Here is a 27,804-nt window from a genome sequence, read left to right as displayed (position 1 = left end):
GCTTGTTCTTTTGTTTGTTTCTAAAACTAATATATACGAACATTTAATCAATCTTGATTAAATCTAGCATTAGTATTTCTGTTTATTAAGTCCCGCAACAAGATTCTCAATAAATTAAATTGTAACTTCTATCCTACTATATTTACTTTAATAACATTTATATGCATGGTATATTTCAAAAAGAAAAAGAAAAATTAAGAAAGTTTGAAATGAATTGATAGATTTGAGATTATCGATTATGTTCAAAATCTTTTATCTAAAATGGAAAAAATTGTAAAAGGTCGAGATGTTAGTCCAACTTTTATGAATTAGACCAATTTATTTCCGAGTACCCAAATGGCCAAATACATTATCATAAAACATTTTATGAGCATGTGCATAGTGTTGTTGATCACTCATTGACTTAGCACATATATCATTTCAATACCCAATCGTTTTCATATATGATTTACACTCATAATTCCTTTCTAACTCATATTATTTTTGGAAAATAATTAATCTAGATATTCTTGCTTAATTTTAGTGATTTTTTTTACCTAATTTTAGCCATGCATGGGGAAGAACTAACACCGAAGTGTCAAACCTTCATGCCGATGTGGGTTCAATCAGAGATGAATTTAACTACATTATCGTTTTAGCAATGTGATTTAGGAACATCTTTTTGTAATTAATTTTAGGAACATTTACCCTATTTTAAAAGTATGGCCATTAATAATTACCGGGAAACCACAAGTCCACAACACTGCAAAAATTCCAACAGTACCAAATTTCCAGTACCAAATTCACTGCAATGGAAAACAATTTAACAAAGGTAACAAATGAAAACAATGTTCATACTGTAGCTAATATATTTTCGCACCTGGGCGTCCAAGGCAACGGCCACTACAAGTCTAAAAAAAACCCAGTATGGGTGTACAAGCTTCTATATAAACCGCAAATCCAGCCATACTATTGTCATCCATCATCTAGCTAGATGAGATTTTGCAACTTCAACTTAAATCTTATGCACTTCACCTGAAGAAGACACGAGTGATGCGAAAATATACTAAACGAGGTTATATGCACTTTTAGTGCCTAACAAAGTCGCCCATCACTTATCGTATGGCAAGTTACTTTAATGAAGTAGGACGATGAACAGCGGCAGGCATGGACTATATCCTGGAGATGCCTGTAAGCTTTAAAAATAATTTGGCTGGTCTTTGTCAGACATTATACTGAGATGGATACCACAGACTCTACCAAAAAGAGATAGCAATCCACGAAGCATTGCCATATTTCCTACCGCCTCTGCAATCATCACTATTTCTACAAGGGAGGAAAAACAGTAAGTAACCAGTGGAGATATATCACGCGAATAACTATGAACCTGAATATGCATACCATGATGTTTTGTCTCCTTGCAATGATTCAGTTACTTCGGCATATTAGATATGCTACACTGGCTGAGGTTCAATAATTTTTTCCTTGGACTCTAATCCTGGAAATTGCCCGATATCATGTCCTTCGAGAGGTTGAAACTCATTGTGCAAACCAACAGAAAACTCTTCTGGACTAGATCCACCACTTGTAAAGTAATCAGCAATCTACATTGCAAGATACATTTCCTAGAAAATCTTAGAGAGTACTCAGCAAGATGATGTCTCTTATCACTAATCAGAAATACAATAACTTAGATATGCAGGGAGAAAATTATAAATACAAATGGAAATATGCAAATATTCACGACACATATGTCATACGTGTAAATATAGAACATCAGCGTAAACTTTATATAAATTATACATTTTACAAAAACAAAATACCCTACATCCACAAATTTAACCGCTTCTTATCCGGATAATCCAGATCTTCTGTATCAACTCTAAGACATCCTCTACTAATTAGTCCCGTGAAAAGTGATGATATTCACATATAGGTAGTGCATCAAACATAGCAAGTAGCAATAGTCCAGGTCCTCCAAGATAACGGTTTAAAATACCACATTTTAAAAGTATAGCATGTGTATATTAACTGAGAAACTATGAAAAAGCTTGGCCCATGCATACATGTGTTATAGGAGTCGTGTTCCATATTTTCTTTGCTTATGGAACACAAAATAGCAGAGGAGAAAATATTAAAGAGTATAGAGGCACTAGTACAGACTCCACATTTTTACCTTGTATCAATACTCTTTCAACATTATAAACAAATCTGCCCAGGGTAGACTCCTTTCCGGTTTAGTTGCAAATTTATATGAAAGCATGCTCATAAAGATTAACTCTCAATGACAGGTAGCATCAGCACGTATGATGTAAACTGTGTTAAACTATGAGTCAGAGATGCCATAGATAACATCAATAATTATTTAACTCAGAGGGCACTAAATTAGATATTCAGAAGAGCATTCAGTACTTTAAACTTTAAAGAAAGTACATAAGATAGGATCAGAGGACCTGCCTGATTAGCAAGAGCTATGCCACTCAAGGCTGCGGCCTCCAAACTAGAACCCAGTAGCCAATCACCACATATGCCAGCCCTTCCTTCAGAATCAAATATACAGGGTATACCAGGTGTATTGGTGGGAAGAGCTGCACCCCTGCATTTTACATGGGAAAATCATACAAACTCAGATGTTTCTTTTATAAATAGCCTTATAAAAGTTCCTTTAAACTATTGGAAGAAAATAAATATATCACTGCATCTGACTCCTTACCAAAGTTGTAGACGAGTGTAACAGGGCCTCTGCAATGAGCTTTTTGAGAGTCCTAGTGCAGCTTCGACACCCTCAAGCATTGTTTCCTTCACCCTCTCTGCAGTGACAGTTGGGATATTTTCCTAACAAAGACGCCACTAATAACAAATCAAAACCTCCCGCAAGCTTAACTTTTGATATTATTTTAGAATATTACTTATCATTAAAGACTAAGGCAGATGTGGTTACTCTTGCAAAGGAGCAGGTAGTGGTAGTTCACAATCCTCTGCTACCCCCAAACCCCACAAAATTTGTGAGATTTAAGAAAATGTAGAAGTTTTCTTCTTCTTTTTATATAGAAAGAGAGTAGATACAACTAAAGAGCATAAGATGTGCTCGAACAATTAAAAGAAATAATTTAATGCTTATGCTCTATTTGGTTGGGAGAATGAATGGAATTCAAAATTATTAAAACCACGGAAAGGAACCAGGACAAAAACGAGGGAGTTGAGATATTTTTATTTTTTTTTGCAGAGGTTTTAGAAAAAAATGTGTTAGAAGAATGGAGTATTCCTACTCAAATTGGAGGTTTGAGTTGTAGTTTAGATTGCTAGGAATGAAATGGAGGAAGGAACAAATATAGAATGTTTACCCACAAAATAGTACAAATTTCAATATATTCCTCCCAATATTAGTCGACAACCAAACACAATGTAAAAATGACATCCCCAAAGTTTCACTTAAGAGGTTCATACCTAATTATAACGAACTTGTTCTAATGAAAAAGCATGAGGAAGATAGAATGTTTACGTTCTTCAATTGATTGGAGTAGAACAATAAATCCTTTTGCCAATATATCACAATCGGCATGGAGAACATCAGATATGTGGGATAAAAGCGACCGATTAACTTCTGAATAATCTAATGTTGTGTTTGGTTGGGGAGAATGGAATGGAATGGAATGGAATTAGTATAAAACACTTGAAACTAATAGAGATAAGAAGAAAATTTTGAAAAAATTTGATTTTTCATCCATAAAATAGTTCATTTTTCATTCCATTCCTTCCGGAATCATTCACCCCAACCAAACACAACATAAGTGTTTTTCTTCTTTTAACCAGAAAATTCAGATGGGGAATCAACAAGTCTAAACAATATAAAAAATATGTTTACTTTGCTCAGCAATAAGTTGCTTGTCTAAATAAGCAACTATGCTTATGAGAAACATATTATCAAGATTTTCAAAAGCAATTATATAATATAATTAAGCTCAAAATCACCTGGGGAACTTTATTTCGCTTCCCAAAAGCTGCTGTGCTAAAAAATGTCCAACAATAAGGCCCACCATCCTTGGCCTTTGATATTTTCTTTGTATTATCTCCCATCCATGAGATGGAATCAATTCCTTTCACGAAAGCACCTTCAAATGGGGAACCAGATGAATCAACTGGAACCGGAAGAGGATCATCAAATGCTGCTAGAAGAGCCCATATAGAACTTAGTTCCAGTCTCTGCAATTACAGAAATTATGAAATTTGATGGGAAAAGCACAAAATTAGAATAATGTCAACAGAACCAAAAAAACATCAGAAATCCAAATCAGAATAATAATCAATATTTTATAATGCACTGAAATAATAGATTGATGCAATCATTGCCATTGTACCTTCATCTGTCTTGCAATAAGTGGCAACCCTGATGCAGAAAGCAAACGATTTGCGCATTTTCCTAGTAGACATACACAAATAAAAATATTAGGTACTACATTAAAAACCTACTAAACATGAAACTGCAGGCATTAAATATAGAGGATTCAAGGGACCCCGAAGCTGGTCCTTTGACTGAAATTAACGCTTAGCGGCATGATTTGAACTTAATATCTTAGGTATAAAAAGTAATTGGAAGTCAAGAGACATAAAGTGAATTATTTTTCCCAAAAAGGCCTAGATTTTCATTTTTCTGTAATAAATCAAACCAATTATGACCAAACATTTGGTACAAACATGCGCAATCAATGGGATTATTTGATTAAGTATAAGTCAGCCAAGCAGTTCTTTCCAAGTCCGAATAGCTGTAACCGGACATTCCATACTCTCCTAGTGGAAAGGTTATATATATTTCTTCAAGGTTGATCACTACTTTTGCCCCAACATGGTCTACTACTCTACTTCACCAAAATTCTACTCGGGAAAAAATAGAGAGTATTAAACAATTTATAGACATATATGGAAGCAGGGTTCACCATTATGAGCAATAACAATGGCATCAAACTGCCCACGCGGTTTTCCATTCTCACTTAAGTGCCACATTCCGTTAAATGGCTCAAGTTTACTTATCCAAGAAGGCCGCACCACATCAACCATGTGAGTCTGCATCATTGTGAAATATGTAACAAGACAAATTAAGAAAAAGCATCATAGATGGTGAAGCTAATTGCAAAACGAAATTGCGGAAGAAAATACACATGTTTGGTAACATTATGAAATTTTAGAGCCGGTCTCATTGAAAGACTACAGATGAAGGACCACGGGCGGCTGCCTAAATCATTATATATTAACTGCTCTTATTAAAATTTTGTTCAGACTTGTATACATTTATCACATGTAAGAGGGAGCTCTTAAAGTTAATTAGTATATACCCATGACGGCTCACAAACTAAAACAGCCAGGAGTGCAGTCATACAATGCATTATAATTTATAATACTCTGTGCAGTTCGCTAGTAGGTAATACATGATGATTTGTGTGACTACTAGCCTAGGCTTGTGGATTTCAAACACCGGACTTATATTATGTCATAATGTTATAAACTAATAATACTAGTCCAGTACATTGCAAAAACAGTTGTTAAATTAAAAACAATAACAAGACAAGAACCATAAGAGAAAACACAAATATCAATCAAGTCACCTGAGACAATATTGAATCCGCAAGTGGGCGCATCCCATTGACACCCACGTATCTTGAAGAGGAAGAAGAAAGTGGTGTAAATTGACCACCTAGTTCAAGCTCTCCTATTGTGCCCATCCACTCCTGGACCAGACCTTTCAAAGACCAGTCATGAACTAGCTCGGCAAATACAGGGTCACTGGCTGTAAAGAATTGAGCCCCGTGATCAAATACTAGAGGGGAAGGATCAATAATCCTTGTCCCCATTCTTCCACCTAACCCATGAACACCCTGGACAAGAAAATTAAGGGTTTTCAAGTAGTAGACATGAAAATTAAACCTACAGTGTAAAAGTCAAATGGAGAAGTGTATCATTGAGAATTTCCCTTTCATTTATAAATTTTGACTTTACAAAAATGTATGGGATCACTTTAAAAGATAAAGTATAATATTTATATTAATAATTTTCATACCTAAAAAGTTCCTATTCTGTCCTAACTTATAAGTAACTTCTCACTTATAAGCTATAAATACTTGTTTTGAGCCAAACCTAACAGCCAAACTTTCCTTTTCTCTAAACAATACTACATTCTCTGTACATTTTCACTTCCTTTAGTAATGCAACAAGTTGTTGATTGATGGTGATCTAAAGCTTGCTCTTAAGCCTTCCGTGCACCTTATTAGTCGATTCAATTTACATTCAATTTACAAGTAATAACATCGGGCAACAGTGAAAGCACATAGTATCTCAATGAAATATGTGAAAATCAAAACCTAAAGGGAAAAACAGAGCAAGTAAAGAGGCCGTATATAATATATACCGTATCGAAAACAGTGGAGCGAACTCCCCTCTTCTCCAAAAAGAGAGCACAAAGAAGACCGGACATGCCGCCCCCAATAATAGCGACAACAGGGTCATCAGAAACAGGGGCCGTGAACTTAACCTGTTCTTGTATGAATGTTTTCTTCAGAACAGACCTCCTGGAAGAATTGTACTTTCTTCTGCGAAAAGGAGCTTTTTTCTCGCAGAATATAGCGGTTCTGATAGAATGGAACGGGGAGGGGCTGGGTTTTGTGAGTTTTAGGGGCTGGATTGTTAGTATCATCTCGCTGCTAATTTGTTTTCTGGACAATACAAAAATGGTAACCTGGGCAGTGAGTGCTGAGTGTGTGTTTCCTTATCCGTGTTCAGGGTTTATAAATGTTCATGATGTTTTGTAAACGGGGTCAATTGGAAGTAGTAGTTGAAAAGTGCCCGTTAAAAAAACGTGTTTCATAGAATTCAGATAGTTTTTTGATATTTTTTTTTATATTTATGTATTATGAATCATGATATAAAAATTTATATATTTTTGAATTTTGTTAGTAAAATATGTGACATCTTCTCGCAAAAAAGTTAATTGTTGGTATCATCTCGCTACTGATTTGTTTTGTAAATACAATTATGATAATCTGTGTGGTGAGTATATTTTCTCATGCTTGTTGAGGATTATGTGTTCAAGATGTTTTGAAAATCGGGTTGATTATAATATACATCAATGTCGGGATTTGACAGAGAATTTAATTCAATTTGAATAGAAAATTTTGTTTCCCAATTCGTAATTAATATACATTTCATTCATTCTTTTTGGGTATGGAATTGAATTTTGTCCAATTTAGGATTTTATATTATTTTTCATTTTATCTTGTTTTGTACATTTGATACAATATTTTTTCGACGTGTGTTCTTTTTCCTTTTTTTACGATTTATAGATTTCAATGAACTTTAAATAATAATGATTATCAACCGTCCAGAATGACTTACGATTGAGGTTTCATGATTCACGAATTGATACGTTCAACTAAGTTCATCTTTCATTATAAAAAAAATCCATGTAAAAATTCGATTAACGTGCCTTTAAAATGTACGAGTTTATCTTTCATTTCTAGCAATCTGTCATCTGATAGCTGATCTCGAAGCCAAAATGTGGATACGCATATATAGTATAAGATTACCAATCATTTCAATACCTATATGTGCAACAATTAGGAGTGGTATAAAATTTCTACACAAGCTACTATAACAGACTTCAAACCTTCGACAAATATATTTTGTTAACATATTATACATCTAGGCTATACCCATACCGATCAAGACGAATTTCATCGATTCGAGAAGTGGAAACATATTGTATCAGATGTAATTAAAATGTGAAACAAAAGACTTAAATTAGAAATATTAATCAACTAAGTAAGACATTTGAATCTCGCGTTGGATTAACATAATTTTCCAAGTTGATTGTCGTCTAGTAACCAATGAATGTTTGTTCTTGTTTTATCATTTAACGCTTTTGCAGATTTGTGTAGCTGTGAGTTGACGTAAGATGATGTATCAGTGTTAAATTGTGATTGACATTCTTGTTCGGATGTCGATTTTATTCAAATGTAGATTTTATTCTCGTGGTCTGAGTGTCTGACAATATTGTGGAGTTACAAATTTTTATTGAAGTTTTTCATAAATTATAAGCCAAGTTATAGTTAGTGTATATCTATTTATTCCATAATTATATATTTTGTTTTAATTTATTTTTCATTTTAACTTCCTTTCTTTAAAATGATCTGTCGTCTATCATCTAATAACCATTCATCGACTAGAATATATTTAGGTACAAATATCTACAATCGTATAAATATGTAGGCTCCGACAAAAAAACATTACTCATCATTTTTCTTTCTATTTTTGAAACTAAACCATATATTCATTGATTCTTCAATTACTAAATTACAAACGTCAAATCTAAACCCATCTCGACAAACATTCAATTAATCACCCAAAATTGTAATAAAAACTGAAAATATATATACTAATCTTTGTAAAACAAATCTTCAACCAAAATTTATTTATAATACGCAGTAAAATAATTGGAGAAAATTTATTTAAACAATATTTTACTAATTTTTATTACCGAGTCACACTTGTTTAAAAAAAATATACACGATTCATTAATACTAATTATTAAAATTTTATAATTAAATCATGTCATGCCGATTTTATTCCTAATAATTCAATAGCAAAAATATTAATTAAAAATTTAATATGAAGTCAATATATTTTTAATCATATTATCTTATATAACATATAAATATATTTATTTTCATATCTCAATAGAAACACGATATAAATTATCTATTAATAGTTATACTAATTTTCTTATAAATTTTGTTAATTTATATATTATATATATATATTAATTATTATCATACATTTTTATAAAAATTTGGTTTTGATTGTTCAATTATTAGTAAATTTATGAAAATTTTATCAAAATTATACTATAAAAATTTAGAGTAAAATAAAATATATCTATAATTTGAATTATATGTTATTTAAATTTTATTGATTTACTTTTTTATAAATACTCAAAAATTCAATATTAAAATTAAAACTAAAAGATGGTGAAGAGTAAGGTTTTTGAAATAATAATGGGTGTTGTCCGAAAATTATCCATACAAACCAAAAATTTATATTGAAGTTTTAGTAAATAAAAAGAAAATGAAATTTGTGCAAATTAGTTAAAATAAAATTTAAAATCTTTTTAGCTTTTAGATTAGATAAGCGACCCACCTAGAGTTTTCTAATAAAAATGTCCAAGGGTTTATTGGGTATGTTAGATGATATTTTATATTTTTTATCGTATGTATCTCTCACAAGTACACACAACAAAAGCACATACACACCGGCGGCGACAATTTTATTTCTTCAACGGCGATCCACCATCTTTTCCGACAAACACCTAGGGTTCAGATCTGTTAACTACTTTTTTCAATTACTCGTCTCTTTTTCTCTCCTAGTCGTTGTTTTTCTTGGTAAAATTACTCTTATCAACTCACCAATCGGTAGAAAACGATATGGTTCAAGTTAATTTTGTTTATACACATCTATGTATCTGTTTTTGTGTATATATATGCGTGGACATGTTTATATACACACATTTTTACTATTTCGTGAGTAATTGTCAGCCTTTTAGCTTTCAGCTTCATCAATTGTTGTGATAAAAAGTGAAAAGAAGCGAAGATTTTCTAGTGCCGTGGGTTGTAGATGAACAAGTCTCCCTCTCTGAGTCGATTATCTTTGATTATTATGGATATATATTTGTTAATGTTTTTTAACTGTATGTTATGTTATGTTATGATGTTATTGATTTAATTACGAGTTTGTTGAGTAAAAGTTAGCGCCAAACTGAAGATATCTACTTAGCGCTAAACTGAAGATATCTGGTGTTATATACGCGCGCTTGTGTGTTACTTTGTTAAATTTTTGAGTGTGTAGTATGTTTTTGGAATCAACATCAGCAATTTGGTTTAAATGTTGTTGGTTTTTGCTAGCCCTTGCTCTAATTTATATTTATAATGATTCTCACATGTGACGTTTGCAATTTATGGAATCTGTAACATGTCTGTTTTTATTAGTTTTACGAGCTCCTTGAGCTTCCTGCACCTTTTATTTGCTTATTATATTGGTTCAGTGCAAGATAAATTTGTTGTGATAAAAAGTTCCTCCGCACGATATTTTGTTTCTTTTGCAGTTTACTTTATATTGCTTTGTTCGGGCAATTGTTTCTGTTAATATCTATCTCTCTGTCTTCTTACAGGGTAACGACATTCTGATATGAAATAATTATTTTGCGGATAGTATGGCATCGAAAGGTCCAAAATCTAAATTTGACCATGAGCCCCGCACTAAGCGACAAAAGGTACGCTTATTGTTATGTTTGTATACCTTTTCTTTGAGACGTGCATGCATGCATGTTGTGCTTAAACCCATAACTTCAACGAACATTAGAAGAAAATAGAAGCAATGATTAGTTACGACCGTAATTTACTATCAGAACATCAGGGTAACTTGATATGAGAATTAATGATCTTGGGATTGTTCTGGAAAGTCATTAAGCAAAATTTTATCAAGTGAATGCCATATCAATACCTTTCCGAAAACTTGATTGCTCTGGATAATATGACCTTCTCTCTCTATTCTTTAGTTACGGCGAACATGTAATCAACAATTTCTAAGGCATATAGAAACTTTAAGAGGGTGAAAAACGTGTTTAATTTTCTCTTTTCGATGTGCTTGTTCATACATACTTTTGTCTGTTCTTAGTTTGTGATGCTGTAGCCTGTACTAGAGAAGATATGAGTCTTTAATCTTCTATATATATTTAATTACTTTTAAAAATTGTTCTCAAGGAGTTTTGTCAAAAAACATTCAACACTGATTTGTTGAAGGATAGTCTAGGCTTAAAATTCATTTGTCTGTGCTGCGGCTTAATTTAGACATCCGCAACCCATCTTTTGATGCCTACTCATAAGTAGGTTGTATTATTCAAGAGCGGCTGTTAACTTTATTAGTGTGTTTCAAATTATTATACAGTAATCAGCAGTTTTGAGAAATGTAGCAAAAGATCAGATGGTTTTTCGCACATATGATGTAGTGCCTCCCTATGATAAATTTGTGATTTTTGACGATTCTTTCTCGTTCCCTCGAATTAGACTGAAACAATGTTTATAGTGTAACTTGTGGACACCTCTGTCACAGTTAAGCTGGTCATGATGTAATTATCTTGATTTTTTTTCTTGACTTATTGTCTGTTGATATTGGCTTCTGTTTTAGGCACTTGAACCACCTAAAGATCCTGGACGCCCCAAAACACATTGGGATCATGTTCTAGAAGAAATGGTGTGGCTATCGAAGGTAATATAATATCTGCTATGCCTTGGCATATGTTTTGTTCTCCTTGTCTATACTCCTCAGATTTGCATGTTTAAATGTATGTTAACGGATACTGTAAGTGATTAGCGAGGGGATGTAAACATTAAAGGAAGAACTTTAAGGTCTATGGTTCCTTCCCCACTTCTGTTTTACACTGGAAAAAGGAACATACATGGCTGTGTGCACAAGTATTGCCCAGAGTCATGTTGTATACTAAATTATATTACTACGAGATTACGATCCTCATATTATTACAGGATTTTGAGTCTGAGAGAAAATGGAAACTGGCCTTGGCAAAGAAGGTTGCTATAAGAGCCAGCAAAGGCATGTTGGATCAGGCCACAAGGGGAGAAAGAAGAGTGAAGGTTGGTCATTTGTTCCTCTATGAAAATTGAAAATATTCCTGATGGAGTTGACATTCACATACAAAGTACTGAAATTGCACGATTACAAATTCTGTAGGAGGAGGAGCATCGAATGAGAAAAGTTGCTCTCAATATATCAAAAGATGTGAAGAAATTTTGGATCAAGATTGAGAAGCTGGCAAGGCCATATAATGATAACTTTGCCAAACCATATATTTATCTTTTCAGATATAAGATTCTTAATTGAATCCTCCTTTAACATAACAATTTTTATAGGTGGTCTACAAACATCAGCTTGAGGTTGGAGAAAAAAAGAAAAAAGCACAGAATAAACAACTTGAATTCCTCTTGGGGCAAACAGAGAGGTACATTTCTCATTTTTGTAAATTAATATTATCATGTCTGTTGGATTTATGGCGAACATGAATCCACCTCCAATTATGCTCATTTCAGACAGGACAGTAATAAAATATTATTTTGTTTTCTAGGTACTCAACGATGTTGGCAGAAAACCTTGTTGCCTCGCCAGTTCCAGGACATTCTTATTCAAATCAAGAACACTTGAGCATTCAAAATTTTGGTAGTTAGATTTTTATTACTCTATGAATTCTGGATTTGCTTCTGACTTCTGACCATAGTTTGTTTGGTTTGCAGAATCTAAATCAGATCTTGCGGATAATGATGAAGATTACGATGCAGCATCTGAAGGGCAATTAGTGAGTCTTCGATCTTTTTAAATTAAATTAATATTCATGTTTGTCTTATAATTTAATAATTTGGTTAAGTAGTTTACTGGTTTACTAGGAGTGATGATGGGCAATGGACAATAGCACATACAAAAACTATTTGAGAGCAATATATGAGACTCTGGAATAGTTTTAAGTTGGGAAGTATTCTTTTATATTAGTTTATCTTTTCAGAGTATGATTCGACTAGGAAAGTAGCTTAGTTTTATTATGGTCCTGTTTGGAAGTTAGAGGTTTTGGGCAAAATTAGAGGTTTGAGGTGTTTTAGAGGTTTGACTACTAGAATCCACTAAAATTATTGTTTGGTAGTTAGCAGATTGAAATAGAGGTTTGGATCCAGAAAGCTAATTTTGAAAAAGCTACTTTAAGGAACTTTTTGGGTTAGAGGTTTTGGTTTGTGTCAGAAAAAGCTAATCAATCAGGTATTTACTAAATAGTTTTACGAGAAACTGCTAATTCTAAGAAGTGACAACAATGTCACTACCAAAGGAACGACAATAATCTGTGCAAGTTCACTACAGTGTACGAAAACAGTCTTTCTGATGTAAAATAAATATGATGTAAAGTAAATATAATGTAATTTGCAGCACTTTATATGACTAGCTTAGAAAAGTTGAATACCGCTCAGAATATATCATTGTGGAATATCTAGCGTGCGTCAAATGACATAGTTGACTGAATGCTGAATATATATACCAGAAGTACCTAAGCAGGTTTTTTTCCTAAAAAATAAGCACTTAGTTATTAAAGATTGGCCAAGGGTTTTTGTTTAGGTGATCTTCTAAAATTAGGTGCTTATTCTTCAGTTTATGTACCTAGACATGTTCTTTGTTTTTTTTTTTTGACCAAACACTTATTTATCAAAGATTTGCCAAGACGATTAAGCTACAAATAAATCTCTAAAAAACTCATAAGTAAGCACTACTCGAAGATTGGCTAAAACAAACACCCAACACACACACACACACACACACACACACACACACACACACTCACACTCACGCACTCTATATGAAACAATTTTTTAGTGGCTCAAATAGTTAACATATTAATAGCATGTGGCATTGTATCAAACATAATATAATTAGGCCACTTAATCGTCAATCAACCATATGTTAACTCTGATTGAAATCGCGTGGTTCAATTTGCCCCCTCTTGAGTTTTTTTGATCTTTTGTTTACAATAGCTGAACACGAAGCACTCGCACTTTGGACAGAACTAGGTCAGCTGGTTTTTGTTTTAAAAAAATTTAAAACCAATGCTCTGCTCGGTTCCCTTTATAAAGTTGGAAAAATCATTTATATGATTCAAGGTTTAACAATAGTTTATTGATCAATTACTTGTCTCCATTTGGCAGTCATCTACCTGTACTTTCTATGTAGTGTATATTTGCTATATTCTTCTATTGAGACTTTAAATCTTGTAATGTTACAACAGTATGTTTAACATTCATCTAGATTATTTCTTGATATTATGATGCTGCTTTAGGAGGATGATGAACATACTATTGAGGAAGATGAGGCCCTTATTACTGCTGAGGAAAGACAAGAGGAACTTGCAGCTTTGCACAGTGAAATTGATCTACCTCTTGAAGAGCTACTTAAGCGTTATGGAGTGCAGAAAGGTTGGTGATTAGTGTTACCTTCTTTGAGGTCCTACATATATGAATTCATGTTCTACGTTCTGTATTTTTAAAACTTCTATATCACCAGCAATTATCTTTCTACCTTTTGCGGGCATATTCTTTCTTCCTTCTTATCAACTGCTTTTTCCTGTACAATGAATACTTCCAGAGAGCTGTGAAAATAGCCCTGAAAAGAAAGCAGGAGGAGCTATATCTACTCAGGCAACAGGTGACAGTCAAAGTAAGTAGCAGTAAGTAATTAATTCTTTCCCACGCCATGAAGTGCTTTAACAAGTAATTACTAATTTAATAGGTAACGAGAATGATGTATCAACTGAATTTTGCACTGAAGGAGGCAGCATTGATGCAGCATCTGTTCGTCGTTGTGTAAGTTGTATGGGTTTTGTGGATCCCATTTCTATTTACGTGAAAATATAGTGTTCAGCTGTTTTTCTTGGCTCTTTACAGGAGGAGAGTAATGGTAGGTTATCAATTTCAGAAAAGCTTGCTGCAAAAGTAGATGCTGTAAAAGCAAGAAATACAAGTGCGTCTGTTCAAGAGTTGGGAAATAATCATACGGCATATGATTTCAGTGATGAACAGGTGCAAATAAAATAATTGGAACGATTGAAATTATCTTAAATATTCTGTGATATTTTTTTATTTTGTTGGTGCAAATTATTTGTGTCATGTGGAGGTTAATTAAAATTGGAATTTATGCACTTGGAGTATAGTAATTGGCATTGGGTGTTATCTGTTGAGACACTATTCTTGCCATGGGAGCATGTCATTAATCTTTTGCTGTTTCATAATAGCTCAGCAAGATTGTAATTATCTCTCGTTGCTCCTGAATATACTTTGGAAGTGTGCAACTGTATATATTTTTTTGCGTTCTATTTGATTTATTTATCTTTTTGTAAATAATTTTTAGAGTTTAATCAATTGCACTGATCCATGCCGACATTCCAACCTTTTTTTGGAACGAGTAACCTTGATTTTTTCAGTGGGAAATTTAAATTTTCAACCACAGAGAGTGAATTTCAAATTTACTTACAATTGTTTAATCCTCAAATTGTTTTAATTATAGAACTAATGGGATAAAACTGATACTTAGTTAAAGGGTAGTTTCCTATCCCTGATTAGCCAATGTTCACCGACAGAACTATATGAATCAGAAGATTCTAATACTTAATTGATGAGCGTGGTCTGTCTAAGATGCAAGTAATTGCAAAATAAGAAGTATTGGGATTGTGGAGAGTTGTTGGAATGTTAAGTTACCAAATTATGATTGATTAATGATCTGGCAACTGGCAAGAGTCAGTAGATGATAACTGATAATTACCCCCCCCCCCCCCCCCCCACATCTCTCTCGCTCGCTTCCCATCTCTCTTCAAAATGTACCTTTTAAACACCACCGTCCTCTACCATTTGTTTTATTAAAATTTATGTCTCATATTTATCCAGGAGGATGGTGACTTCGTTCTTGCAAATGGAGATGAAAAGGTATGTAATGTGACACTTTAGTCTCTGTATTCATATTGATAATATTTTTTTCTTTTGAGATTCATAGTCTCTGCATTGAAGTAACTTGTGATTATAGAATCAGCACTCAGCAACCAATCAGTAACTGGACACTAGGTTTTAGTTCATAATTTGGTGTCAGTATGGTGCAAAATCTTATTCAAATATTTTTGTGCCATGTCTCTGCTGACTGTGCAGGATGATGAGACGACATTGTCCGAGGAAGAATGCATAGCAAATGCTGAATCAAATAATGCCACAGATGAGGTAAAGAGGACTTGTAGATCATAAGCTCCTGGTTAACATGCTACCAGATACTCAAGTCTTCATTGACCTTAAACGTTGATATATGCGCATTTATGTGTGACATTCTCTTCCATGTTATGTAATTTTCAGATGTCTTTGTTTTTAATCACGTATTACCTTATGCAGATCGCATTGTTGCAGAAGGAGAATGAAATTCCTATAGAAGAATTGCTTGCAAGGTATAAAAAGGTATGCTACAGATGTTTTCATTTATTGCTCGAGAGCTCATTACATATCTTAATCATCTTTATATTGTGTTAGATCCGGAGTACTGGTGATGAGACAGAGGATGACTCTGGGTCTGAGTATGCTTCTTCTGAAAATCTTTCGGATGCTTCGGCAGAGCAAACTACTAATGTGGAACTGCAACCTGTTCCTGTTGAAGTAAGTGATGAGCCCAACGAACGTAGCCCTGTAATGTCTCCTGTTTCCAGAGAACAAGAAGCACAGCCTGATCAGAATAGTGATGAAGCAGGGGAGAATGAGAGCAGGATTGCTGATGCAGCTGCCGCTGCAAGATCGGCACAACCAACTGGAAATACATTCTCGACCACTAAAGTTCGCACAAAGCACCCTTTCCTCCTGAAGTTCTCTCTTCGTGAGTATCAACATATTGGCCTTGACTGGCTTGTGACAATGTATGAGAAAAGACTGAATGGAATTTTAGCTGACGAAATGGGGCTGGGGAAGACAATAATGACTATTGCACTGCTTGCGCACCTAGCATGTGAAAAAGGGATATGGGGCCCTCATCTTATTGTTGTTCCAACAAGTGTAATGCTGAATTGGGAAACTGAATTTCTCAAATGGTGTCCTGCTTTTAAGATACTAACTTATTTTGGATGTGCAAAAGAACGGAAAATAAAAAGACAAGGATGGCTGAAACCAAATTCCTTCCATATATGTATAACGACATACCGACTAGTTATTCAAGATTCTAAAATCTTCAAGAGGAAGAAGTGGAAATACTTGATTTTGGATGAAGCTCATTTAATAAAAAACTGGAAATCTCAAAGGTGGCAGACTCTTCTGAATTTCAACACAAAGCGGCGAATCCTTTTAACAGGCACTCCTTTGCAGAATGATTTGATGGAACTATGGTCGCTTATGCATTTTTTGATGCCTCACATTTTTCAGTCCCATCAAGAATTTAAGGACTGGTTCAGCAACCCAATATCAGGAATGGTAGATGGTCAAGAAAAGGTAAACAAAGAAGTTGTTGATAGGTTGCACAATGTTCTTCGTCCCTTTATTCTCCGTCGATTGAAAAGGGATGTTGAGAAGCAACTACCAATGAAACATGAACATGTCATATACTGCAGACTCTCTAGGAGACAGCGGAACTTGTATGAAGATTATATTGCTAGCTCAGAGACACAAGCGACTCTGGCGAGCTCCAATTTCTTTGGAATGATCAGTGTTATAATGCAACTTCGCAAAGTTTGTAATCATCCTGATCTTTTTGAAGGTCGGCCAATTGTCAGTTCATTTGATATGAATGCCATTGACACCCAATTGAGTTCTTCTGTTTGCTCAATCTTTACACCAAGTCCATTTTCGGAAGTTGATCTCAGTGGGTTGGGATTATTATTCACCCATCTAGATTTTTACATGAACTCTTGGGAGAGTGATGAAGTTCAAGCTATTGCCACCCCTTCAAGCTTAATTGAGGGACGGGCTAGCCTGGAGAATTATGAGCAAATCACTTCTGGGTTCAGGCATATGAAAAAGGCACATGGAGGAAACATTTTTGAAGAAATTCAACAGGCGATCTTCGAGGAGAGAATTAAAGAAGCAAAGGAACGGGCAAAAGCAATTTCCTGGTGGAATTCCTTGCGATGCAGGAAAAAGCCTATATATTCGATGAATATGCGAGAACTTGTAACAATCAGAAACCCTCTCTATGGCATTGACAGGACTGAGGGGACAACGCCTTCCTATTTGAACTCTTCTGTGCTTGCTAACATTATTTTATCTCCTGTTGAACGGTTCCATAAAATGGTTGATCAAGTTGAGAGTTTCATGTTTGCGATTCCCGCAGCACGGGCCCCAACCCCTGTTTGTTGGTGCAGTAGAACTGGAAGTTCTCTTTTTGTTCAACCAGGATATAAGGAGAGATGTGCTGAACTCTTGTCACCCCTTCTGACACCTATTCGGCCTGCAATTGTGAGGAGGCAAGTATATTTCCCTGATAGGAGACTAATTCAGTTCGACTGTGGTAAGCTGCAAGAACTTTCCATTTTGTTGAGGAGACTGAAATCTGAAGGTCACAGAGCGCTGATTTTTACACAAATGACTAAAATGCTGGATGTCCTAGAGGCCTTTATTAGCTTATATGGCTACACCTACATGCGCTTGGATGGCTCCACTCAGCCGGAGGAGAGGCAAACATTGATGCAGCGGTTTAACACAAATCCAAAGTATTTTCTCTTCATATTGTCAACACGAAGTGGTGGTGTTGGTGTCAATTTAGTCGGGGCAGATACAGTTATCTTTTATGATAGTGATTGGAACCCTGCTATGGATCAACAGGCTCAAGATCGGTGCCACCGGATAGGACAGACACGTGAAGTACACATTTATCGGTTAATCAGTGAGAGCACTATTGAAGAAAATATTTTGAAGAAAGCAAATCAGAAGCGCGCTCTTGATGATTTGGTCATACAGAGTGGAGGCTACAATACAGATTTTTTTAAGAAACTAGATCCAATTGATTTGTTTTCTGGCCATAGAACAATTCCTTCGAAGCAGATTCAGATGGAGGATCTAAGTGATGACAAGATCCAAGTCTCTTTTTCCAATGCAGATGTTGATGCTGCGTTGAAGAATGCTGAAGATGAAGCAGACTACATGGCTTTGAAAAAAGTTGAGCAGGAAGAGGCTGTCGAGAATCAGGAATTTACTGAAGAAGCTGTTGGGAGGTTAGATGATGATGAAGTTGTTAATGAGGAGGATGGTCATGTGTCAGCTGTTAACACTGGTTTGGCTAAAACATCAAATAGAGAACATTGTGAAATGATCACTGCGGGTGATATGATTGGAGAGGGAGCTATTACTTTGGCTGGTCAAGAAGATGATGTCGACATGCTAGCTGATGTCAAACAAATGGCTGCTGCTGCTGCAGCAGCAGGGCAGGAAATCCTATCTTTTGAGAGTCAGCTACGTCCAATTGACCGATATGCAGTACGTTTTCTAGAGTTATGGGACCCTATAATAGACAAGGCAGCTGTTGAATCACAAGTTAGGTTTGAGGAAACTGAATGGGAACTTGATCGCATTGAGAAGTTGAAGGAGGATATGGAAGCTGAGATTGATGATGATGAAGAGCCTTTTGTATATGAACGTAAGTGGTTCCTAACTGTCAAGCTCTGTTGTAGAAACAAAAATAGCAACATAGTTTAGCTGTACCCCCCCACCCCCCCCTAGTCCAAAGTGTCTTAGAAAGATATTTATAAGATGTTTTGTGTGTCTTAAGAGTACTTCTGAACAGCATTGAGGAGTTTTGTTTACCATAGTATTCTTCTTTTATCAGAATGGGATGCTGAGTTCGCAACTGAAGTTTACAAACAACAAGTTGAAGCCTTGGCCAAACATCAGGTCTGTAGAAGGTTTTTTCTTGTAGTTTCCATTGGGAAATTGGCTAAATCATCGACTGCTTAGTACTGTTGATCTTAATAGATTTTTGCATTTGCTTTTTTTTTTTAGTTAATGGAAGAATTGGAAATGGAAGCTAAAGAGAAGGAACGCGCAGATCATGAATATTCCGACTCCATGCAGTAAGAAAATACCTGTGATTTAGGAAGTTTATTGAGCTAAATGTTTTTATAGTCTCTGAATAGTGAATGCATTACTATATATCTTGTGTATGACTTTTAATGCTAGTTTGGTCAATATTCTGAATTTCTGATTATCAAATACTACATTCTGAAACGTGAGGTTCCATCGCCATTATAACATATTTTAACTAGATTAGTTTACTGTACTGCATTATTTTGAAAAGATTGGTTGTGTCTGCATAGAGTTGTACATGTATATTTGCATTTCTTGTTTAGTGCATGAGGATTGATATGAGTTGATTTTCTTTGACCAATCTAACTGTTTGATTTGAAAGATCATCCGCAACTTCGAGTGTATATGAACTTATATTGTTCTGTGTGATGTGTAGCAATAAACTATTTAACCGTAACAGGTTTTCAAAATTATGATAGACACAACAAGAATTTTAAAATACATGCCTGCTCCCTAAACTGCTATTGACCATTAATGCCACGGTGCAAACCAGAAAGTGTGTTAATCCCTATTCCTATAGTGTGTGTGTGTGTGTGTATAACTCTGTATTGGAGTTCACATTACTCTTGTATAAATATCTAGTTATTTTTTAGACATGATTGATTATCTTGTTGCCATGCAAATACAGAAAGTGGATTACTTTTTTTTGCTAAATAGTGTCTATATGTTACCTACTCCTGTCCTAGTACATGTATGTAAAAATCATTCCTTTAGAGTCTAGATTTATCTTTTCATCTTTAGACATGGTTAGTTATCTTGTTGCCATGCTACAATCACATTATCCAAGGGCAATGCTCAGCTGTTGGGTTGCAAGTGTTGAAAAAAATATCATTTCAACTTTGTGTACCCAAATGGTACTTTATGGTGAGATTTTTAGTAATATGACATTATTCATTACTATAGAACATACTCATGTGAAATACCCTCAATTCTATTATGTACATTAGTTAAAATGTAGTACTTCGTGAAATGACTAAAACACATAGGGAGTAGGGACTCCCCAATTGGTTTTTTTTGCAGTTCAGTATTAACAAGATTATAATTTTTGCCTGTTAGTGTATATGCTCTTTGGCAGAAGCCACATGTCAAATGTCGGGCTTTACTTTTTCCTAGCATTTACTTCCCTTTCTTTATGTATTTACTATAGAGGGCAGTATCCTGAAAATGGCGGTTACAGGGCAAGAACAGTAGCAACACAATATGGTCTTGTTGCTTTTTCTTTGTTGTTTGTTGACAGGAGAGCTGATGCCTGCTATCACAGTTATAAGTTAACACACATCATCTAATTATCAAGTACAACTACTTTTGTAGCATGTAATCATCATGGGCCTTTCTAAATTGCACTAGTGTTATGTACAGAACTGACTGGATCAAGGCACAGGAAACTTAGCTTGGTGTACGCATGCACATATATTGTGTGTATAGATTTTAGATAACACTATAAAGCCGACATACATTATTGTAATGAATACTTATGTCTACATCAGCGATTTTATCTTTCTGTTACTAATAAGCAATGCTACTGTATCTGCAGGAATGATTATGCGGTTACTCCTAAACCCAAGTCCAAAAAGAAAAAGAGGAAAACCAAGTTCAAATCTCTAAAGAGAGGAGCACTGGTTTCTGAATCAAGAGCTGTAAAGGAAGAGTCACCTATAGAATTCGTTTCTGAGCCGATGTCTATAGATGACGATGACGACCCTGAGTTCAATACCTCTTCAGACAGGATACCAGCACCTACCAGTGTAGACAAGAAGCGTAAAGCAGGACCAAGTAGTAATAATTCGAAGAAGGCCAAGAAGACAAAGAAAACCCCTGCAGAAATTTCTCCATCAGCTTTGGATTTCAATATGTTCAGTAAGCAGCAGGACGAACCAAAAGATATTGATATTGAACATAAGCCAATAAGTAGGACCAAGATGGGAGGTAAAATCTCAATTACATCAATGCCTGTGAAGCGGGTTCTTACCATAAGACCAGAGAAAATGAAAAAGAAGGGAAGTATGTGGTCTAAAGATTGCTTCCCTTCTCCGGATACTTGGATGCCGGCTGAAGATGCAGTACTATGTGCTGTTGTACATGAATATGGTCCACACTGGAGCTTGGTTAGTGAGGTCTTGTATGGGATTACTGCTGGTGGTTATTACAGGGGAATCTTTAGGCATCCTGTCCATTGTTGTGAAAGGTTTAGAGAACTCTTCCAAAGATACATCTTGTCATCAACAGAAATCCAGAATGACAAGCTAAATAATGCAGGTTCAGGAAAGTCTCTTCTTAGAGTAACAGAGGTAAGCTTTATTAGCCAAGAATTTTTAATAGGTAGCATGAAAAAAGAAAAATCTGATCAGATGCATTATCCAATTTTAGATGAGTGTACATATTTGAACGATGTACTCTGTCATTTGATATCATGGTAACCTAGTTTCTTAGCTTTTAATATTGGTGTTAAATCTTTCCGAATTGGCTAGACAGATATAGAAGTGAGGAATTGAAATACCGGTATTTTATGCTATAGTTCACTAAAAAAATACCTATGCAGAAGGAAATTCGAGGCAAAAGGCAAATAGTAAGTATATTATAGTTTACAATTTACTCATTCTGTTGCGTATAGATCTAACCAATACTATATATATACTATTAAAGCATAAATGGAGATAATTCATCGTCGTTCAGTCGTACGTGGGGCGTAATAATAAGAATTAATTTTGCTTCCAGACTTTATATTGTGATGTTACTAGATTATATTCTTTTACTAAGATCTTGGCGGCATGGTTATCACGAAGATGACTAGTCAACGACTAGATGACCTGAATGTACTCAGGCGCTGAGTTCCTCGAAGCTGGACTTGGCGCTTGGATAACCATGATTACGGTGTACCATTGCCCAATCCAAGCAATGACAGATGAATATGATATGATATTTGCTTATTTTTGAGTATCACTCATGTTTTTATTTTGTAGAACATGGTTGATATATGGTATTGTGATGCTATTATGTAGTAAATATACTTGATTTGAACTTATTATTCTATTACTTTTGATTAAAATTATATAATTGATTTGTTAAATGATTAAATTGAGTAAAAACATGTATTATGAAAGACTTGTTGACTATTTATGACTAGTTGGGTGACTTGTGGACTAGTCTTCTTGAATGTACTAAGGCATCGAGGCTCGACTTGGAGCCGTAATAACCATGCTTGGCGGTCATCCTTAGTTTGGGAATGATAATAACTTCTTAATATATTTATGAATAACTTCTTAATATATTTATGTTTAGTAAGACCCTTACCTTGAGTGATCTCCGTGATGCTTGTGCCAATAACACACACTATACTAGTAATAACTGTGTAATGCGACCACAGTTGCCCTTATTCTGTTGGTAGTGTGGTAGTAATCTGAAGTATGAACAAGGTCTAAATGGTGCAAGACAGTATAACATATTTGACCATAAGTGTAGTTACTCATTAACTGGTCCAACATACCTGGGGATGTTTCTGGGGTGTTTTGCCAAATCTTGTCAAGCAAGCAAGTCCGGTGCGAGGAAGAGAGTTGGGGGTTGGGGGGGTAGTCTGTTTTAATCACTTATTGTTGCTTGTTGAGCAAAACTTTTATCTGTGTAAAGGAGAAGCATTATAATCTGTTAATTGCACAAAAGTTTGTGATGGATGCCTATACCAAATTAGGTTTATGTGGACATGAAAAAGATGACGTCTCCATAATGTTCCTACAATAATATAGTATATGCCAAGTAAAAAGGACTATAATTATTATAGTATTGATGGATTACTTGTGTTTGGATCCATATAATTTTTGAATCAGTTACTTATATTTTTGCGCATGACCTCCACCTTTTTAGTGCTGTTCTTGTTTATAAGTTGTTGAATTGTACATTGTGAAAAGAGTTTTTCTTGTATGATAGGATAATGTACGCTTGTTATTGGGTGCTGTTTCCGAGCTTCCGGATAATGAGCCTCTCATTCAAAAGCACTTTTTTGCGTTGCTTTCTTCTGTCTGGAGAGCGTCATCTGGCCGCTACAAAAAACACAGCAACTCAACTTCTGAGGCTAGCTTTTACCCAGGTGCAAGGTTTCTTCCTTCTGCGGTGAATCATATATCCAGAACTGTTACAGCTGGGACATCATCAAGAATGAACTTTGCTAATCTCAGCACAAGTAAAAAGCTAGTTGCAGCTGCCCTGCATGATGTAGATGCTACATCACGACATGATGGAGTTGCCATCCTCGGCTCTAGGGGTGAGGATTCAAGTGTTATGGATGAGCTGGTGATTTCGCTTGAACTTCCAGATAGGGGGACCAGTGACCCAGTTATGTTGCCATCCATTGTAAATGTGTCAATATGTGGCCCTGAACAATCTCCGTCAACATGCACGGATGCTGGTGGTAATAAAATTAGATATTCTCTTGTGGCTGAAAACAGATTCAGGTAAGTAATTTTTCAAGCAAAAAGTAGTTTCTGTTTTGTATTAAAATTTGGTTCAGTAAAATTAACTAATTTGTCACTAAAAGCTAGAAAGGTAGGTAGACTAGTCAAACAGCACCGATGCTCTCTCCCTCTTGTCTCTTGTCTCTGCCGCCATCTTCCTATAGCTGTCAAGTAACTTGATATATGTTTTATTTGGAATGTAATTAATTTAGTGTTTGGATTCTAATAAAAAAACTTGATTTGCTTTTTTTTTTTTGGAATCTGAGAAATATCTGATTTATTCTTCTTAATTTGGTTTTCCCAATATAATTAGTCTTTGAACCCTAAAATTATTTGAATAATGAATACCGATCAAATTTAAAAATAATGATTACCGATCAATATTCAAAAATAATGGTTACAGATCAAAATTCAAAAATAATGATTACCGATCAAAATTTAAATTAGTCATCATATTAGTATATTGTTTACTAGCTGTATATGTTGTCTCCTTAAAGTCATCTATTTATGATGTTTTTTTATGGCAAGCTTCCATGTCATATTCTCATTTGTGTATCATGCATATTCCTGAATTTGTAGGACCTCTTGTGAATCTAGAGAATCTAGAGGTGAAGATTGCATGGCACCGAATTCATCTTTTTCATCATCACTAGATGTGGAGTTACGGATGCCTTTGAAAGTGCAATCCCTAGGAAAACACAAGCTGCCTATCTCTGAGCCTGTAAAGTCTGCTAAGTCAAAAGTGAGGAAGACTATCACAGAATCCAGTGTCGTGCAGTGTGCAGTTGGTGATCCAGTTTTCCGACAAGTAATGGTGGCAACAAGAGATAGTGATTCAAGGTTTGATATGATAGCTCCAGATGTTGGAACCACTAGTTATGAAAGTGGTTCATCTTTTGACCTCGAAGACTTGTTAACATCGGATTTGACATGTTCTGAAATGTCCATGCATTACTATGATCCTGGTTTAACTTCAGGGTTAGAAGATTATTCATCATTTTCAGACTTTACTGACATTGGGTAAGCTTAAGTTTAAATTTCTGGAGACAACTAATTTATTGTGGTGCTAAGTGGCCGGCGTCTTGGAAATTGATTCTCCAACTGACTTTTGAGTACTCGTCGGGTAGGGTGTTTGGGTGTTGGAGGATAAATTACAAGGTGGAAGATTTTGAATGTTATAGAAATGGCTGAAAAATGTCGCTGCAAGCTGAGTTACAAACAACTGCACATAGAATGTAACCTCCCTTCTTTGTAGTATTAGTTGCAGTATGATATGTATCACTAGATATGTATTCATAGAGGGACTGGTTGGTTGGTTATTGACAGAGACATTAGTACAGCAGGAATTTCTAATCTTATAGAAAGTTTTCGGGACAAGTTAGATTGTGACCAAAAAAATAGAAATCAATATAGATCAGTCCTTTAGCCTATTATCATGTCCCCTTCTCCCTCTGTATATTAATTATTCTCTTTATATGTATCATTTTGAAATATTTATTGATTCTTTTAAAAGTTAGTTAAAAAATACAGGATTTTAGTGTCTTACTCTTGGCAAACAAATAGCAATTATTCTCTTTTTATGTATCATGTTTAAATATTTATTTATACTTTTAGAAGCTAGTAAGAAAATACAGGATTTTAGTGTATTACTCTTGGTAAACATATAGCTTGATACAAAATATAAAAAACATGGGAAATACCTGTGTTTGGTTAACCTTTTCACAAATGTTTATAATAGAAAATAAATTATATTAATACAAGGTCTTTTATGTGTTTTGTTCCTAATGGATTCAGTTAATACAAAGCTTTTTGTGTAACTGAGGGGTGAACTCAACCCTATGATGGCGTCGTATAATCACATTTTAAAAAAAAAAAAATTAATTTCACAAACATATATCATATATATATATATATATATATATATATATATATATATTTATATATATAGAACTTAAAAAAATTAATATCACAAACATATAATACATATATATATATATATATATATATATAGAGTCCTACTCCAATAGAAACCAAATCAGTCTAAAAACTAAAAACCAGTTTCTGGACAGTTTTTTATCACTATTTTTAACTACAGACATCACTAATTTGTACATAACATATCACTAATTTATATATAGCATATCTCGCGGATATAAATATATATATACATATATATGCAACGTATATGACCATCATCTTCACCCAAATTGTAATAATGGACCTCTTACCACCATTAACAGACGTTTCCATGACTTGCCACCATTGTCTATCATCACCAATAGTCACATACACTTTCCAACATAACTTACAAAACTAACGACTACTTACCATCATCATACAACTTCTCTTGCGGCTTCCTCCCGTCAAGAACCTTCCTACGGATGAAATTGATCATCTATAATCGATTATCAATAGTTTAGATAAGTAGATTTTCTTAAATTTGATAATAAAAATCGATGTTTACATACTGTATAAAAATTGTGATTAGTGCAGTATAAATTAGTGATACCCGTAGTTACAAATAGTGGTAGGGAAACTGGTTTCTAGTTTTTATTTTAAGAGTGGTTTCTATTTGATCATGGGCCTATATATATATAGAGAGAGAGTCCTACTCCAATAGAAACCAAATTAGCCTTGAAACTAAAAACCAGTTTCTGGACAGTTTTTAATCACTATTTTTAACTATAGAAATCACTAATTTGTACATAACATATCACTAATTTATATATAGCATATCTCGCGAATATAGATATATATATAAACATATATGCAACATATATGACCATCATCTTCACCCAAATCGTAATAATGGACCTCTTACTACCATTACCTGACGTTTTCATGGCTTGCCACCATTGTCTATCATCACCAATAGTCACATACACTTTCCATCATAACTTGCAAAACTAACGACTACTTACCATCATCATACAACTTCTCTTGAGGCTTCCTACCGCCAAAACCTTCCTAGAGATGAAATTGATCATCTATAATCGATTATCAATAGTTTAGATAAGTAGATTTTCTCAATTTTGATAATAAAAATCGTTGATTACATACTGTATAAAAATAGTGATTAGTGCAGTATAAATTAGTGATATCCGTAGTCATAAATAGTGGTAGGGAAACTGGTTTCTAGTTTTTATTTTAAGAGTGGTTTCTATTTGATCATGAGCCTATATATATATATAATATTGATTATCTTTTCTAAATTTTAATTATTGTATATCATATTATATATATATATATATATATATATATATATATATATATATATATATATATATAATATCTTAATTTACATCATCATATTTTGTTGTGTTTTGCTATTGAGGTTTTTCCCGGGCTTCTTTTAAAAATAACGAGTTATAAAATAAATTCAAAAATACTTTTAGAAAAGAAAATATTTTTAATAAATCCGTTTTTAAAAATTATTTTCAAAAATACGGTTTATAATTATTGCAATCATATTTATAACCGATCAACCAAAATCAACCACAGATGACAAATGCAAAGATGTTCAAATAAAATCTGCAACTCTTACAACCTCAATCTTAATTCTATTTCAAAATTTCCAAAAATCAGTGCAACTAAAAACACCACTCGATTGCTATCGGCGACCACAAGGTTAAGGTTAAAGAAATTGATAGAAGAATTAAACAACTAATATATCAACTATCTTTGTTTGACATTTCATCTAACAT

The 27,804-nt window shown here is 34.3% G+C and overlaps 2 protein-coding genes across 8 annotated transcripts; one reads left to right on the top strand and one right to left on the bottom strand.

Moving 5' to 3' along the window:
- Positions 1-751: 751 nt before the first annotated feature.
- On the bottom strand, positions 752-6,792 carry LOC108206024 (uncharacterized). 5 transcript variants are annotated; one of them, XM_017376184.2, is made up of 9 exons: positions 6,380-6,792; positions 5,580-5,849; positions 4,914-5,040; positions 4,338-4,399; positions 3,952-4,182; positions 2,693-2,814; positions 2,437-2,575; positions 1,381-1,583; positions 752-1,305 (listed from the first exon to the last, which is right to left on the bottom strand). In XM_017376184.2, the coding sequence occupies exons 1-8, from the start codon at positions 6,662-6,664 to the stop codon at positions 1,434-1,436; spliced, it is 1,386 nt and encodes a 461-aa protein (XP_017231673.1). In that variant the 5' UTR covers positions 6,665-6,792; the 3' UTR covers positions 752-1,305; positions 1,381-1,433. The 5 variants fall into 5 exon arrangements, with proteins under 5 accessions (XP_017231673.1, XP_063943741.1, XP_017231675.1 ...); XM_064087671.1 differs by having other exon boundaries at positions 752-1,299; positions 6,380-6,769; XM_064087673.1 differs by lacking the exon at positions 752-1,305 and adding an exon at positions 2,156-2,295 and having other exon boundaries at positions 1,444-1,583; positions 2,433-2,575; positions 6,380-6,771.
- Positions 6,793-9,206: 2,414 nt separating this feature from the next.
- Positions 9,207-25,643, top strand: LOC108208888 (protein PHOTOPERIOD-INDEPENDENT EARLY FLOWERING 1). 3 transcript variants are annotated; one of them, XM_017379474.2, is made up of 21 exons: positions 9,207-9,336; positions 10,190-10,291; positions 11,206-11,286; positions 11,562-11,669; positions 11,767-11,847; positions 11,946-12,034; positions 12,158-12,249; positions 12,324-12,385; positions 13,904-14,039; positions 14,209-14,268; positions 14,353-14,426; positions 14,508-14,642; positions 15,504-15,542; positions 15,759-15,827; positions 15,993-16,055; positions 16,128-19,209; positions 19,399-19,463; positions 19,572-19,642; positions 21,190-21,943; positions 23,577-24,100; positions 24,680-25,643. In XM_017379474.2, exons 2-21 carry the CDS (start codon positions 10,232-10,234, stop codon positions 25,122-25,124), a joined length of 6,090 nt encoding a protein of 2,029 aa, XP_017234963.1. In that variant the 5' UTR covers positions 9,207-9,336; positions 10,190-10,231; the 3' UTR covers positions 25,125-25,643. The 3 variants fall into 3 exon arrangements, with proteins under 3 accessions (XP_017234963.1, XP_017234960.1, XP_017234961.1); XM_017379471.2 differs by having other exon boundaries at positions 14,209-14,280; XM_017379472.2 differs by having other exon boundaries at positions 9,263-9,404; positions 14,209-14,280.
- The last annotated feature ends 2,161 nt before the right edge of the window (positions 25,644-27,804 follow it).

Source organism: Daucus carota, chromosome 2 (assembly GCF_001625215.2).
Source record: "Daucus carota subsp. sativus chromosome 2, DH1 v3.0, whole genome shotgun sequence".
Taxonomy (NCBI): Eukaryota; Viridiplantae; Streptophyta; class Magnoliopsida; order Apiales; family Apiaceae; genus Daucus; species Daucus carota.
Note: the sequence above shows the minus strand (reverse complement) of the source record. Positions and strands in the feature narration are given on the sequence as shown.